Source organism: Hippopotamus amphibius, chromosome 3 (assembly GCF_030028045.1).
Source record: "Hippopotamus amphibius kiboko isolate mHipAmp2 chromosome 3, mHipAmp2.hap2, whole genome shotgun sequence".
Lineage (NCBI taxonomy): Eukaryota > Metazoa > Chordata > Mammalia > Artiodactyla > Hippopotamidae > Hippopotamus > Hippopotamus amphibius.
This window is the reverse complement of record NC_080188.1, coordinates 76,729,517-76,746,928: the sequence shown is the minus strand read 5'-3', so window position 1 is coordinate 76,746,928 and position 17,412 is coordinate 76,729,517. Positions and strand designations below refer to the sequence as shown.

The 17,412-nt window shown below is 45.5% G+C and overlaps 1 protein-coding gene across 2 annotated transcripts in view; it reads left to right on the top strand.

The window, feature by feature from the left end:
* ZNF827 (zinc finger protein 827) overlaps nucleotides 1–17,007 on the top strand; it is a 169,590-nt gene extending 152,583 nt beyond the window's left edge. The window contains exons 11-15 of one of the 2 annotated variants that reach the window (XM_057729026.1): nucleotides 324–490; nucleotides 8,940–9,131; nucleotides 9,502–9,679; nucleotides 11,644–11,676; nucleotides 13,149–13,235. In XM_057729026.1, coding sequence (XP_057585009.1) covers nucleotides 324–490; nucleotides 8,940–9,131; nucleotides 9,502–9,679; nucleotides 11,644–11,659 — 553 coding nt within the window. In that variant the 3' untranslated portion in view covers nucleotides 11,660–11,676; nucleotides 13,149–13,235. Of the gene's footprint in view, nucleotides 1–323; nucleotides 491–8,939; nucleotides 9,132–9,501; nucleotides 9,680–11,643; nucleotides 11,677–13,148 lie in introns of both variants that reach the window. The other variant, XM_057729027.1, reaches the window with a different exon arrangement.
* Nucleotides 17,008–17,412: the final 405 nt, after the last annotated feature.

Genomic DNA, 17,412 nt, shown 5'->3' with positions numbered 1-17,412 from the left:
CTCTGCTAATATCTTGGCAAGGCTGCATCTCTTTGCCCAAAGGAATCAGTTAGGTGATGTACAGCATCTGGAATCTGTAATTTTTAATTAACTTTATGATTATTTAGCATAGTTATAGCATGAATGGGATTGTTACGTTATGCTGGCATCTAATCTGTCTGGCACGGTGACCACTTCAGAGGCGTCCCAGAAAGCAGAAGAATTTTCTACCGCAAAGCCATCCAGTAGGAGGAAAGCACGTGTCAAGGCCCAGGTTTCGGAGTGTACCGTGTGCACCTGGGTAGCTTCCACTTAGAAGCTCACTGTTCTCTCTTCCCGTACAGCTGTCACGTGTGTGGATTCGAGACCGAGCTCAACGTCCAGTTTGTCAGCCACATGTCACTCCACGTGGACAAGGAGCAATGGATGTTTTCCATCTGCTGCACAGCCTGCGACTTCGTCACCATGGAGGAGGCAGAGATCAAGGCGCACATCGGCACCAAGCACACAGGTGACCCTCCCTGTCGGCCCTTCTCACCCCTCTATCCTCCATCCCCTGCCGCCCCACCTGGCATGGGCACCCTCGTCGCCATGCGACACTGACAGTTCCTTCCAGAAGGAGGGACTTGCTCAGGGTAGCAGAGCCACACGCCCCCTGTAGCCACCCGGCCGTTGCCTGGCCCGGCTTCTGCGTCGCTGATTGGACAGGTTCACAGGCTCCAGTGCGGCGGAGAGGCGCCAGCTGTTTCCTTGTTCCTCACCCTGGTCGTCGTCATCATAGGTGACCATCATGGAGCGTTCACGATGCCCCAGGCTTGCATCTTTGCACCCTGGATCTCGTTTAAGTCTTATAACAACTCTCTGGGGTCCGTACTATTGTGGATGTACCACATAGGTGAGAAACTGAGGCTTAACAGAGGTCAGGTATTCTCTCCAAGGTCTACAACCAGGACGCGGCTCCAGAAACTCAGGCCAGAACAGTTTCATGCTGGAGCCCGATCTCGGTACCCGTGCTGTTCTGACAGCCCTGGGCCGCCCTGGGAGAGGGCTGCGCCTTCCTGTGTTGTGGGGCCGGGGCCCTGCACGCCTCGTTCTGCAGCCTCTGCCCCCTCTTCCCTGAAATTGCAGCCCTGACCCCCTCCAGAATGATGCGTGGCAGCTCTGTTCAGGGGCAAAGACAACCAGCTTCTCCTGAAACCACTCCGTGGCTCTCTAGGCTGCGGCCAAGACTTTGCCAGCGCTTTCCTTTCCTTTAAGGCTCTGGCCGTGCTGGTTAACTTCATCCATTTCATGATGTTTTGACTCCACTATGCAATCATCCTCTCCCAAGTGATGGTTACAAATGTCACCAGTGTGGAGGCATTGAGTGACAGCGACGAGGAGTTCCCCTGCATTTTGCTTACAAGTCACGAGCTGACGTTGCTGACTGCCAGCGCTGGGCGCTGGGTCAGCCCCTCACGTCGTCGGCACTTGAAGGATACGGGAAGGGGAATTTCTCCGACAATTGTGCTGATGATGTGCACGGCCGAGAAGTCTCTCTCTGTGCTTCACTGGCCGCTTTGGCTCCGCGGTGCCAGCAGCAATAAAAGCTTGCTTTTGTCAGTAAGTTGAGCAGCTATGATTCGGAGGTCTGCAGAGAGCCGTTCTGCTGAGTTGAGGAGGTGCCATTTTTACAGTCGGTTGTCTGACCGTAACCACATTAGCACCGTGGGCAGCAGGTGAGCTGGGAAGCCCACACGGAAGACAAATAAAATTCAGCATTTCTAGAACGGCCAGTGGAGGGAAAGGCCAGCCCCTCTTCCATTTCCACTGGCTTTCAGATTTTTTTTTCTCTTTTCTGTTACACTTTCTTTCTTCTAACCCTCTCCACTCCAAAGTGTGCTTAAACTCAGTCGAGAGCCTTCCTCCTCGCTCCCCTCTCCACAGCCCCCTCCACCCCACCTCAAGGAAACCATAGAAACCATAATGGAGGGATGTTGGACTTGGAATCACTTAATTGTCGTCACTGGAAACTTCACATTCACAAGGAACCAATGCAAAGTCACTCACCTCCTAATTGCCACAGGGAACATGGCGAACATCTTGTTCCCTCTGAGATGGCGGGGTCCCTTGTCTAGCTGGGCAGAATAGTCCTGTTAGCACAGAGACCCCAGAGTGAAATGCATTAAAGAAGATTCTTTTTTATTTATGTATTTATTTTCATTTATTTATTTATTGGCTGCATTGGGTCTTTGTTGCTGTACACGGGCTTTCTCTAGTTGCAGTGAGTGGGGGCTACTCTTCATTGTGGTGCATGGGCTCCTCATTGCCGTGGCTTCTCTTGTTGCAGAGCACAGGCACTAGGCACGCAGACTTCAGTAGTTGTGGCTCGAGGGCTCTAGAGCACAAGCTCAGTAGTTGTGGCACACAGGCTTAGTTGCTCCATGGCATGTGGGATTTTTCCAGACTAGGGATCAAACCTACGTCCCCTGCATTGGCAGACAGATTCTTTTTCTTTTTTTTAAGAACTTTTATTGAGATACAGTTAACAGACAGTAAACTGCATATATTTAGAGTGTACAATTTGGTATTTTTTTCTTATTAGTAATGTATATATGGCAATCCCAATCTCCCAATTCATTTTCCCCCCAACCCTCCCTGCTTTCCCCGCTTGGTGTCCATATGTTTGTTCTCTACATCTGTGTCTCTGTTTCTGGGCAGGCAGATTCTTAACCACTGCAAGTCTTTTTAAATTAAGATTATGTACATTGGTTTTTTTTGACATAATTCTGTTGCACACTTAGTACACTTCAATATAGTGTAAACATAACTGTTATATGCATTGGGACACCCAAAAAATTATGTGACTCATTTTATTCCAATATTTGCTTTATTGGTGTGTTCTGGAACTGAACCAGCAGTGTCTCTGAGGTCTGCCTGTAATCTGTGTGGAAGAAGTTACTTGGGATGGAGGAGAGCACACACTGAATTCTAGATTCTGGCTCCAGACCCTGTGTTACTGTAAATAGCTTTGGGAACGTAGGAATTCATTTAACTTCTCTGTGCCTTCATCCATTCTCTGAGTTTTTTATTTGTTTGTTTGTTTCTTTTATTTATTTACTGTTGACTGTGTTGGGTCTTTGTGGCTGTGCATGGGCTTTCTCTAGTTGCAGAGAGTGGGGGCTACTCTTTGTTGAGGTACACAGCTTCTCACTGCGGTGGCTTCTCATTGTGGAGCACAGGCTCTAGGCACATGGGCTTCAGTAGTTGTGGCACTCAGGCTCAGTAGTTGTGGCACTGGCTTAGTTGCTCTGCAGCATGTGGGATCCTCCTGGACCAGGGATCGAACCCATAACCCCTGCATGGGCAGGCGGACTCCCAACCACTGTGCCACCAGGAAAGTCCACCCTGAGTTTTTTAATGCGTAGGAGACGCCAGACAGGCCAGCGATCTTTTAATTCTGTGAGCTTTGTTTTCTCATTTGATTTACCTGTCATAGGGATGGGCATCTTTTATTTCAGTACCGTAGGAGATCTGAAGTGCTTTCTTGTTACCTAGTAAAGTTGTGATCTTTACTTGAATAGCAGATTTTTACTTAGTCTCCCTTAGAATCCACATCCTTCTTCATACCTCTTTACTAGCTACGCTTACCCAAGGCACACTTGTGAATGAAGTGCTGAGCGGGTACCTGAGGAACTGTCCTCTGTTTACTGTTTCATTGGTGGCTCTTCCTTACCCTCCTTCTTCTCAGCTCCTTGTCCCTGCAGAGAACATCGGCAAGGTAAAATATTCCCCCTGTTGTTTCCTTAATGCAAATTTTGCTTCAATCTTTAAATGTTGCAATAATGGCATTGAGGAATTTAAATAGCTACTTGGAAGATACAACCATCCGTACTTCACGTCACATTAACACCAAAGTAAGTGCCACATGACTTACCCAATCTCTGTTAACAAATCAGCCCTAGAAAGGCTTGAAGAAAATAGAATATTTATCAAACTTCCAGAGTGAGAGGGATTTGTAAAAGCTTAAGTGACACAAGAAATCATGAAGGAAAAGAATCAAGAGATTTGACAGAGGAAAATTTCTTCTGTTTGCAAGAGAAAAGCAAAAGAGAAGGAAAAGGAGAAGAAAAAACCACAATCAGAAGAATGTGTCTGTAAAAATAACGAAAGGTTAACCTATTTACAACATGGAAAATTCATGTAAACTGGTACGAAACACTTTAGGTCTCCAATTGAAGAATTCACAAAGGACATAAACAGTCAATTCACAATGAAAGAAATAAAAGCTAATCACTTAACATCAAGGAAAAATGTTCAGCCTCGCTAGCAGTCAAACTAAAACTCAAAAGTGGCTTATCTTTTACCTATTCAGTTAGAAGCACGTCTTATAATATTAACCACTCTTGCCAGAAGCTGCTGATCCTCCTGTGGCCATGGCCTTGCAAAGCGGTAGAACTTTTGAAAACTAATTAGTATATACCAAGAGCCCTGAAAATGTAATCCCACTTCTGGGAATTTATCTGTAGGGGAAAAAAAAAAAAAAACAGCCAGTGGAACATTAATTTTAACTTAAAATTTAATTTTAAGGAAATATTTAAGTAGAGTAGGATAAGTTTACTAGGGATATAATACTATCATTTAAAATGCTTATCTCATAATTATTTTCATAAATTTTTTGAGAGCCATCTGTGTACCAGGTATATAAAATAGCATGGGAAAATACGAAGTGTTAGTTATTATTATATTTTATAAATATTATATGTTATATTTTATAATATAATATATGCTTCAATAATGCTTACCATGAGCCGGGCATTGTTCTTAGTACTTTGCATATAAAACCCATTTGATCCTTACAACAAATATATGAGGCAGGTGGCTAATATTATTCCCGTTTTTCAGATGAGATAATTGAGGCACAAAGTACATAGCTTGTCCCGGGTCATACAGCTCTGAGCAGGACAGATGGCATTCAAACTCAGATATCCTAGATCTAAAGTCCTTATTCTTAACCACTATGCAATTAACGGCAACAATTTTAAAATAGAGATGCTTACCTTTTAAAAAATAAAGAGAAGAACACCAAAAAATGTAATGGTGTTTGTATTGAGGCAGCAAGAGGGTTGATACTTTTTTCTGGTCTCAGTCTCTCATTTGTGTCATTTTAAATTATGAAAGATTTAGGTTTTTAAAATTCTCTTCAGTTGGCCATCCTAGTGTTTCAGGTTGCATTACCTGTACACAGATGTCCTTCCCCAGAAATCTTTGCGATGCTGAAGATCAGTGACCTCTTGGATCACAGTGAACCTCGGATTAGGTTGACAAGGGCACCTTGGCTCACTCCCTACAGGTACAGCAAAGAGAGATGTGGACTAGGGGAGAGGAAGCTGTGTAGATCAGGGATTTCAAAGCGAGTGGGCTGAGCTGTTTCCCCGTGCTGTAGCCCAGAGCATTTGCCATGGCACCTATATATTTATACAATTATTAATTTAGGTAGCTCTTCCCGGTGCTGTCAGCCTGAGGGTACTTGAAGCTGTTCTTAAAGATGGTAATTAAAATTATCTGTTTTAATTCTAAAAACTAGTTTAAAATATTCACTCGCAATATTCTGTTGATAAGACTAGTCTTAGAGGATGGATTTGGTGAAGCAATGTCAGAGACTCAGGGCCCCCACTGAAAATCTATTTGTCTACAGAGTGTGACTGAACTGGTTCAATATTTAGATAAGAGACTGGCAATCGTGGTGCTGGCTTTCCTTGTACCAAGGGAGGAACGTATTTTAAAGGCATGTTCCATCTTTCCTTGTGGATCAGTAAGTGAGGTCACCTACTGTCTGTCCAGGAACCAAGTTAACTTCTGCTAAGGAACAAAATTTTAAAAATTGCCAACTTGGGACTTCCCTGGCGGTCCAGCGGTTGGGACTCTGTGCTTCCAATGCAGGAGGGGTGCGGATTGGACCCCTGGTTGGGGAGATAGTATCCAGCATGGCATGCCTCAGGGCACAGCCAAAAAATAAAATAAAAATAAAAATTGTCAACTGAAGTAAGAGTTGGGTGCTCTGGGTGTAAGTGCAGCTCTGACAGGAACAGGACTTGAAAACGTTGTAAGCCGATAAATACTTTTCCTCCCTCTTTTAACAAACTTTGTTTTAATTGGACGAGTAATTTATGGTCACTTGAGAAAATGTTGAAAACCCAAATAAAAGAAAACAGGTATAAAGCTGATCATTTCACACACTAGTTGTAGCCACCATTACAGCTTTGTTTACTTCTGGACATTTTATGCTTATATATAAAATGATTTATTTTTTTAGTCTCCTAATAAAGGAACTTTGTTTCTAGAGTTTACAATCACTAGATTACTTAATTGGTTGGCTGATCTGAAGGGAATGGAAGCATAGTCTCCCTATATTTTCCACCCTAGCCTAAAACTGGGGGGTTGCATTAAATTGGCTTGGGGAGAATTGATGTCTTAAGATTAAGTCTCTTGAACATGAGCAATGGCTAGCTCTCCAGTTATTTGGGTTTTATAATGTCCATTTTTATTCATCACAGTTTGCCTTCAAGTGATATGATACCTCTTCCTGTATAGTATAACAACCTCACAATAATTTCTCCTCTCCCAGCCTTTATGTTATTGTTACCATATCTTTACCTGTTATAAATCTTATAATACATTGTTTTTATTTTTAAACAAGATTATTTTTATTACTTTTATTTTAAAGAGATTTTAAATAGAAAGAAAAACTCATCTATCCCCATGCAGTTATCATTTCCAGGGTTCTTCATTCTTTCTGTGTAGATCCATTTTTTATACTTGGTGTCATTTTCCTTCTGCCTAAAGAATTTTTTTTTACCATTTCTTGTAATTTGGGTCTGCTGGTGATGAATTCTTTTGCGGGTTTTTTTGCCTTCATTTTTGAAATATATTTTCACTGGGTATAAAGTTTCAGGTTGGAAGTTGTTTCTTTCAGTACTTTAAAGATGTCACTCCACTGCTTCTCACTTGCATTGCTTCCAGTGAGAAATCTGCAGTCATGCTTGTTTTTGTTCCTCTGCATGTGATGTAGCTTTTTTCCTCTGGCTGCTTTTAGAATTTTTTTTAATCACTCATTTTGAGCATTTTGATTATGATGTCCCTTGGTATAGATTTCTCTATCTTTCTTATGCTTGGGGTTCATTGTGTTTCTTGGATCTGTGGGTTTGTGGGTTTCCTCAAATTTGGAAAAATTTTGGCCTTTTCAAATATTTTTTCTGCCCTCCTTACCCCATTAGGGACTTCAGTTGAACTTATATCAAGCTACCTGCAGGCATCCCACAGCTCACTGATGCCCTTTTCATTTTTGTGATTCTTTTTTCTCTGTTTCATTTCAGATCATTTCTATTGCTATATCTTCAAGTTCACTAATCTTTTCTTCTGCCATGTCTAAATTGCTGGTAATCCAGTGTATTTTTCATGTTAGACACTATAATTTTCATCTCTAGAAATTTGGGTTGGATCTTTTTTATACCTTTCATCTGTCTACTTACCTTTCTGAACATATGGAATACAGTTACAATAACTGCTCTTATGTCTTTGTCTGCAAATTCTAACAATTTTGTCAGTTCTGGGTCAGTTTTGGTTGGTTGATTATTCTTTCCATTTTGGGTTGTGTTTCCTTGTTTCTTGGCATGCCTGATAATCTTTGTTTGGATGTCAGACATTGTGATTGTTACCTTGTTGGGTGCTGTATATTTAATATTCCTATAAATATTCTTGACCTTTGTCTTAGGGTGCAGTTAATCACTTGGCAACTTTGATCCTTTGAGGGCCTTGCTTATGATTTGTTAGGCAGGTCTGGAGCAGTGCTCCATCCAGGGCTAATCATTACCCACTATTAAAAGATCTTCCTCAGTTTTCTACTCAATGCCTCAGGAATTATGAGTTTTTCTAATTTGGCCAGTGGAAACAGACACTATTCTCTAAGCCTTTCAGATGGCTTTTTTCCCTCTAACTTTGAGTAGTTTCCTCATACACATGCTCTGATCCCTACTCTGCTGAATGTCCTGGGGGGGACCCTCTGCAGATCTCTGGGGTCCTCTCCTGTGCTGCTTTTTCCTCTCTGGTGCTCTGTCCTGCAAAGTCCAGCCATGTTAATCTCCTCAGACCCTCAGCTCTAACTCCTCAACTCAGTGAGTCTTCCAGGCAGTTCCCCACCCCTGCACTGCATCCTGAAAAGTAAAGTCTGTCCAGGCAGGAAGCAAGGCAAACCTAGAGTCTGCCTGCTTTCTTTCCTCTCTCTCAGGGGTCACTCCTCTTCATTGCCTTGTGACCAATGTTGTGAAAACTATCGTTTGATAGATTTTGTCTGTTTTTTTCAGACAAAATCTGGTAGATCCTGTCTCTGACACTGCATCTTGAATGGAAGCAGAAATCTCCTGACAATAGATTTACATGGCCTCTTGACTTGTTTACTCCTGGTTTTGAGGGAGAGTCCAGTGCTCTGATGAGGAACACGGATGCTAGAGTCTGACCAAGTGAAATTCTGCTCCACCACTTCCTAGCCACGTGACCAAGGCCACAGTAACCTGGCTGTGCCTCCCTTCCCTTGTCTGTAAAATGAGGGTGATAATAGCCATGCCTCATCAGATTCTTGATAGGATAAAATGAGATAATGCATTGAAAGCATGACACTTCCTAGAACTTGGTAATACATTTATCTTAGCTATTATTGTCATTTTGTTTTAATTATTATAAGACCCCAGTTAACACTTGCCAATTGAATATCTCCTCTTGGCCCAAGAAACACAAGTGTCATCACCTAGGTGACTGGGACCTGGCACCCAGCACTGGAAGAGCTGGAGACCTCAGCTTATACTCCCTGAGTGATGATGTAGCCATGAGGCCCCAAATCCCCCATCCATAATTGCTATCATCCTAGGGTTTTCATCTCCTAAATAACAGCCCTGTGTGGTTGTTTTTTTTTTTTAATTTTTCAGGGGAAGACAGAAAGACCCCCAGTGAATCAAATAGCCCCTCTTCATCCTCCCTCTCAGCTCTGAGTGATTCAGCCAACAGCAAAGACGATTCAGACAGCTCCCAGAAAAACAAGAGCGGAAACAACCTGCTGGTCATCTCTGTCATGCCTGGGAGCCAACCCTCACTGAATAGTGAGGAAAAGCCAGAGAAAGGTAAGGGAGGAGGTGGGCTGGTCTGCTCAACCCTACCCGCTCTGGAGGGATGACCCAGTCTTGAGAATAAGGCCTTGAGAGAAGTGATGTTGAAAAACGAATATTAGGTCTGGGAACAGTATAATACGTATCATCTAAAATTTGCGTGTGTTTTCTGGCTAGATTTGCATCCGTACATGGGGTAGAAGGATGGGGAGTTTGACATTGATTCCGAAGCTGTATGTTTAACTCCTTTTAGCCCAGAGATGCAGGGAATAGTGCCTGAAAGGGTACAGCTGGAGGGGAGGGGAAGAAGGGGGTTCTTTGCCCTACTCCTGCCCTCCTGTCCCTCTGCCCCATGCACCCGTACACCCAGCCTCGGTCCTTTCAGGGTTCGAATGCGTTTTTTGCAACTTTGTCTGCAAGACGAAGAACATGTTTGAGCGCCATCTGCAGATCCACCTCATCACCCGGATGTTTGAGTGTGACGTGTGCCACAAGTTCATGAAGACCCCCGAACAGCTGCTGGAGCATAAGAAATGCCACACTGTCCCCACCGGTGGGCTCAAGTAAGGAAAGCAAGTACAGAACCTTTTACTGTGTTGTTTATTAAACACCCTTTCCCCATCCCTACCCCGTTCCCTCTCCTGAAGGTTTTGGGGTGATGGAGAGGGGGAGCTTGGTATAGGGGGCATTAATCAGGCATCTCTGCTGCCTTTAGCTGGAAAGGAATTAGACCTGCCCCCCAGGGGGTCAGCAGATGTCAGCAGGAGAATCCATTTCACAAGACGACTTGCTGAAGCAGCTCTACACAGACATTCAAGGGTAGACCCATCCTGCACTGCTTGAGTTTTGTTCAGACTTGATTTTAAGGGACTTGGGGGTTAGTGTCCCCAAGTGTAAATCATTACACTGTCACTGTACTTCACCTTCTCTATTTTTTAGATGATTTGCCGCAAGTCTTTTAAATAAGCGCTGCAGCTACCCCATACACACACCCACCCCCAAATATCAGATCCTTGCCAGTGTGAACAGGCAAGAGGCACTGTTTTTCATGCAAAGATCACATGCCTTGTGTCTTCCTACAAATATGCCTTATGCCTTCCCAGGAGCTGGAATCAGGATCTCCCTGGTGTAGCCTTCCTGAGATCTGACACTTCCGGTCACATGTTCTTCCCAGATCCCCAAAGACCTAGACAATGAGTATCATCATTAGCCAATATTTGCAACAAGCCCTCTGGTCTGAAGAGAGACCCATCCGTTATTATCAAACGTGCTGTGTGTCTGGCTTGATAATAGGTGCTAAAGGGCAAACAAGGAATAAAACATCATTTCCACCCTCGGGAAATGTACCTCCGAGCTCTACCAGAGTTTAATCTTCCCAGTGCTTCTGAAATCAGAGTCCCTGTTCACGAGGCACTCGTGGTCTGGTAAAGAGAAAGACGTATCTGTCATTGGGCACAGAAAGACACACCATTTTCAATGCTTAATTATTCATGTTTAGCTAAAATGATCATGTTATTAAAAGAATGAAAAACGACATTTTACTTAATGCGAGAACAAAAAAAACCTTTTGTTTTTAAATATTTTTATCTTTGAAACTCTTGAATGGGCGAGGGGTGAGGAGACCCAGAAGGAGCTTGGGAGTCGAGTGTGGGGGGCGCAGTGCAGGGTGGACGCCCCAGGCTCCTGCCTGGTCAGGGGGACCCTCCTCAAAATCCTGCCCAGAGGAGCAGCACCTACTGTCCGATCTCATTTTGTTTCACTCTTGGGGGCAATTAGGAGGGAGGGGGAGGGCAGGGGAAAGGGGTTGGGGGGAGGGGCAGTTAGCATTCACATCACCCCTAAATGGGAAATGCCTAGCAGGAGCTTATTTGGGAATTTGATTTCGTTTGATCCCACCGTCCCTTTCTAAATATTTGTGTACTCATTTTTTTTTTTTTTAAAAAAAGGAGCCATGTATTTCCGTGGTTGGACTAGCAGTCATCGCCCTGCCCAGAAGCCCAGTCACACCCATTACCTGTGGCCCCAGCCAGTTGTGGCTTTGCCAGTTAGGTCCCCTTTCCTCGGGGACCTAAGGAGTCCCGAGCCTCCAACCCATTGAGGAGGATGCAGAGTGAATGCTGATGCTTTTGCGGGTGTAGACACTTCCCGTGCGGTGCTAATGGTCCCCTATGTAATAGTTTATGTTCTAGGATGACCAAGTAGAAGAATACTTTGAAAAAATTGCTAATGCCTTCTGGCTATACAGTGAGTCTTTGTTTTGTTTTGTTTTGTTTTTCCCTTTGCTGTATCAGAGAATTAATTTGCCCGAGAGAGTGTCTTTACAATAAATAATGGGAGCACGGAAAACCCTTAGCACTCTGCCTGAGCAGGGAGAGAAAGATTGAGCCGTGGGTCACAGAAATGTCCTTAACGTGAAACAGACTGCCGATGTCTAAATTGCTTTTCTGTGATGGGACTGCTTGTACTCTATATCCTGTTCATAATGCAGATCAAATAAGATTATACTATTATTTTTCTTTTGCCGTAGCTCAGGACAGTGGTGAGTTTCAGACTCCTCTAGGTAAGGCCCAGCTTGGCGTAGGGGTTGTGTGTGCACCTGACCTGGGAATGGGCTTTATATTTCTCTCGTGTGCACTCTTCTGTGAGCTGAGGTTCCGAGGCTAACGGCGGGCTTGGCGCTGAGGAGCAGTGCACGGGCACTGGGTGTGTTGGGCTCTGCTGAAAACCTCTCCAAACCCTCCGAGGACAATTCACTCCCGGGCCCTGCCCTGCAGGTGCCAGGCCAGAGCCGAGGCAGCCACTTTTGCATTTGCATTCTTTTGGTATAGAGAGCACACACGCTACAGCTATCATATCAGCCACCGACTCCAGCCCGGCAGCTTCTACAGAGCGAAGCTCAGCAGAGTCTGTAAACCTGCCCCCCGCCCCTGCCCTCCTCGCCCCTCTGGACAACCAGGAGGCTTGGGGGTAGCGTAGCCTCACTGCGTAGGATGGAGAGGGCCAGGCTTTGTCCCAGGGCACAGCCACCCAGATAAGGTGATGGAGCTGGGATTGAAACCGGCCCTTCTCGAATCTGCCTAAATTACTTGTAGAGACCCGTCCGGTAATGAATCAGTGCCCACCATGTGCTGAGTGCTCTACCCAGCACTGGAGAGAATACAGAAGAAACGTGAGATACGGTCTTGCCCGCTGAGAACTTACGATCCCTTTGGATGATTATTTCCATGATGTAATAACATTAATCATTAATAATGCATTAATGATGTCTTCAAGCTCCAGACAGCAGTCGTCTCCCTCGCCCCGATCCCTCATTGGTAGATGGGCTACTGGGTGGGCCTCCTCCCCTGCCCCCAGTCCTGGTCCTCACCTCCCTTCCCTGACGGAGCCCCCTGCTGTAGGAGACAGGTTTTATGAGTACAGATCTCTGTATCTACACACACACTCGCACACAGACACACCCACAGGCCTTCTCATCCTAACCACCCTTTAATCAGCACGATTCTGACCCCTACGACTTTCTATTTGCTGGAGGTAGCTCTCCCCCTATAAGCTATTCTTCAAAACTCTTAGCCTTTCTGCGTGTGCTTGGTGTGGTGCATGAAAAGTCGATTCTCTGTGTTGCTCCCATCTCGAGGGGAGGTCGTGAGGGTTAGCCCTCGGCCGTGGCCAGTGGGGGAGCGGGGAGGGCTCCGAGGGGCCGGGCGGGGAGGATGGAGGGGAGAACAGCGTAGCTGGGTCCCGCCGCACTGGCTCTGCTCCCCTTCCTGGGGGCTGGCGTCCCGCTGGTGCAGCCAGGAGACCCCAAGCAGCCCGAGGGACGGCTCTGTCCGCAGCAGCGCCCAAAGAGGGTCCTCTTCACCCCCTCAGGAGGCGGCAGGGCCGGGCTGGGCAGGGGGGCAGGCCGGGCCTCGGAGCTGGGAGGGCGGCCGAGGGCAGTTTGGCTAGGCGGGGAGCAGCCGGGCGGCCGCGGAGCGCACGTGGCTGACCCTCCCCTATCCTTGCTTTCCCCCCCTCCCCCCCCATCCCCCGCAGGTGCCCATTCTGCATTTATTCCACCAACCGCCCCGCCGCCATGGAGTGCCACCTCAAGACCCACTACAAGATGGAGTACAAGTGCCGGATCTGCCAGACGGTGAAGGCCAACCAGCTGGAGCTGGAGACGCACACCCGCGAGCATCGCCTCGGCAACCACTACAAGTGCGACCAGTGCGGCTACCTGTCCAAGACCGCCAACAAGCTCATCGAGCACGTGCGCGTGCACACCGGGGAGCGGCCCTTCCACTGTGACCAGTGCAGCTACAGCTGCAAACGCAAGGACAATCTCAACCTGCACAAGAAGCTGAAGCACGCCCCGCGCCAGACCTTCAGCTGCGAAGAGTGCCTGTTCAAGACCACTCACCCCTTCGTCTTCAGCCGCCACGTCAAGAAGCACCAGAGCACGGACAGCCCCGAGGAGGACAAGAAGGGCCCGGCTCCGGCCCCCAAGGAAGCCGCCGGCCCCGGGGCCCCGCTCCTCGTGGTGGGGAGCGCCCGCCACCTCCTGTCTCCCCTGTCGGTCATGTCCGCCTCCCAGGCTCTGCAGACGGTGGCCCTGTCGGCCGCCCACGGCGGTGGCTGCGGCGGCGGCGGCTCCGAGCCCAACCTGGCACTCAAGGCCTTGCCCTTGAACGGCTCCCCTTTGCGCTTTGACAAGTACCGGAACTCGGATTTCGCCCATCTCATTCCCTTGACGATGTTATACCCCAAGAACCAGTTGGATCTCACATTCCACCCTCCCCGACCTCAGACTGCGCCGCCCAGCATCCCGTCCCCCAAACACTCCTTCCTCGCCTATCTCGGACTGAGAGAGAGAGCGGAGACTGTCTGAGGGCAGCCGGGCTCCGAACCAAAAACCAAGAGACAGAGACAAAAACACAAAACTCACAAAACTTAAACACAACCCCAGCAGGTGTACGTTGCTGCAAAACCTACAGACCCGCCCGGGTCTGAACCACGTGTACTGTATATCTTTAGTAAGGAATAGAGAATTGGCTCTGTGTGTATACCTATTGCATTGACCTGAAAGCTGCTTTATCCAATCTTCAGAGAGGTGACCTACTGCATCCGTCTACCTTCAGAGGCATGCCTCCCCAGCCACCCACTCCCACTCTCAGCCCTTCTCCGTACTTTGAAAGGAAATTTGTCTTGTTAAACCCTAAAGAGAGTGTGCTTACCGGCAATCAGCACTTGTAAGCTTCTGTACCAGTGCATTTTGTTTTCTGTTGGGTGAATGGGGCGTGTGGGCATTTGTGGATTGAGAAAGAGACAGCCATGTCTCGTGTGCCACAACATTTGCACATTTTTTGTACTGGCTTCTTTTGCAGCGATGAACGTTCCTTGCCCTCCTGGGTTGTTCATCCGCTACAGTGGCTCCCCAAGCTCCTTCATTACCTTCCCCTCTCTATTTTGTGGCTACAGAGTGGTAGGGCCTGGTGCTTAGTCGATGAAGGAATGGTAGACATCGCAGTGCTGCCTGAGATTTCCGACAGAATCCTGGAGACCTTGTGCTCGCATCTCTGGTTATGAAGATGAGAGCAGTCGAGAGCCCCATCTGGAAGAAATCGCTTGCAGCACTGCGGCCATCACAAAACTTCAGTGTGTTTTGTGTGTGTGTCCATACATATGCAATGTGTATGGTACACACACACACAGTGCATCATTTTTTTAAGGGCAGATTATATATATATGTGTGATGTATTGTCAGTGGTTACCATTTGTTTGCAGGAAAAGAAAAATTGTATGAGTGAAAAATTTTATGGTTGATAAATCCAGCCAAGGAGATTAAAAGGGGTTTGGATAAATTCTGGGTATAAATGCTCAGACTAAAAAAGAAACGGCAGTTTTGCACAGTGCTTTGGTCTTGCACTAGTTTTTGTTTCTCATCTGCAAAAAAAGAAAAGTAAAATAAAAGGAAGAAAATGTACCTTTTTTATGGAAAGAGTAGACTGTATGTTTGAAACTTTTGTCATAACCTCTTTGACATATAACAACCCAACAAAAAGGTGCTGTTTAGTCCTACCGTTCAGTTTATGCCCCTGAGACGTTTCCGTTGTGTTTGCCGATCGTCTGGCTGTAGCGCTATTCTCCATGTTATTAATAATTCTGTATTCCATTTTGTTAACGCCTGGTAGATATAACCTGCTAGGAGGCTAACTTTATACTTATTTAAAGCTCTTATTTTGTGGTCATTAAAATGGCAACTTGTGTGCAGCACTTTATTGCAGCAAGAAGCAGATGTGGATTGGTTGTACAGCCCTTTGCTATTCTTAAAAAGTAATGGGTGATTTTAAAAGAAGAAAAAGAAAAGAATCTTTGGCTAAACATGTTAATGGCTTGTATTTTTAAGGCAACAGAATTTCCAGTATGAAACAGGCTGAAAGAGCAGGAAGAAATGTGCTTTGTATAATAATGAGAGGTTTGGAATATAAAAGTTTATATATTATTTATCTATTGAAGAACTGGTGTACAGGAGGAATGCTTTCTTACTGCATTGCTGTTTTCCATCATGTTTTATCCTAGAGTTGGGATTTTTTTTTTTCATCTGTTCCACCGGGGGAAAATAAAAGCATCCCTAATTTTCTTCCTCTAGTCAGTTTGCTTCACTGAAAGCGCCCCTTGAAATTGGTACAGTTCTACAGGAAGCCAGAAGTCTGTACCTTCTGTCCACACCATGGTCCTCCCCTATACCCACCCTCCCTCCCCCAGACCTAGCAGGTGTGCTACACTTCCCTTGCCAGTCATCCAGCCCTGGCAAACCTGTTTACACTAAGGAGATGTCCCCAGGGGCAGGGAGGCTGAGCCAGCTAGGGCGGGAAGCTCCCACACCCTGGGTCATCCTCCAGCAGAGACATCTGTTCTTGGCCACGTCTGAAACGTCATTCAGCGCTGCCCTGTCAATGTCTCAGTAAAAGACACTATAGACAGTTATGGACAATACACTCCAAGAATACTGGGCTTATGGGTGGGTTGGTTTTTTTAAAGTCATGTCTTTATCCCCATATAATGGAGAATGTGCCACTTGGCTAATCATGTGCTTTCAAAATTACAAGTTCAGTGATGACAGGAAAGAGGGCCACAGTGATCCCAGAGAGGCAGACAGAAGGGTGAATCCCATGTGAGCACCAGCAGGTTAAAAACCTGAAGGGTGGCCCTGACAATTAAGACTGCGGATTTTACAGCATGCCACTTGTGCAATACGAGGTCCTAGGGTGAAACTTTCAAGATCAAGAGGGGTGTTGGAAGGAGACGGTTACTGCTCAGATGCTTGCCACTGAACTTGTATTTGAATGACTTAATGCTTAATGTAATTGGGCGACTTTTTTAGCACTTTGGAAAGAGTCATCAATCTTTCTGGTAAATTATAAAAAGTTTTCTGAGTGAGAAAAGGTGTGTTTGGAGTTTGTTTGACTTTTTATATTATTATTGTTATTAATAAAGAAAAAACTACAGCATTTTTCAGATTCCACTGAGGTAATATGTACCCCTGAATTTGGTTTGCAGTTTGATACTCAGGGAAGGATGTATTCCATAGATATCCTTTCCGTGTAAAACACTAACGTCTTTGAGATAGTCACCTGCCAACTAACTTCAATTCTGTTTTCACTATGCATTCTTCAATGAAAGCTAGCTTATTTTTCCATATAGTAATGCAGTTAGAGTTCTCAGCACTTTCTTCTTTCCTTTTTTTAACTCCTCATATTTTGTTCAGATGATCATACTGTCAAGGTTTATGTACATTACTGAAAATTTGTATTGTATAAAGCTTTTTGCATTACAAGGCTGTACAGGGTCATTTTGACAGTAACTGGTATATTCCTTTGCATCTTATGTTGCATTGCCAATTTCTAGTGTATCCAGTTTGGAAGTATAATATACTCTAATTAAAAAAAAAAAAGGTTGGCTATACTCTTGTTTCTTTTTCTTTCTTGGGTGCCATCCTTGGCTACTTGTTCATCTCAGGGATTTGTCTTGCTTTGTTCTGATTTTCGCATTTCAGTGTATTTTAGATACGTTTAGGAGAGGTCCACTACTAGTTATAACTGTTGTATAACTATTGCAGAATGCAAGTCTTGAACAGCCATGGGTCCAATGCAAACTGTTATTATGTAAATTGTTCATGGCCATTAGGATCCAGAGCATGTCCATCAAACAGTACAGCTGCAGGCCGGTTCTTCCCTGAAAATACTTAGTGACATTTAGAAGTGTTTACCAGCCTTACCCTCTCCTGCTTAACAGCATTTTATTGACCCCATAGCCA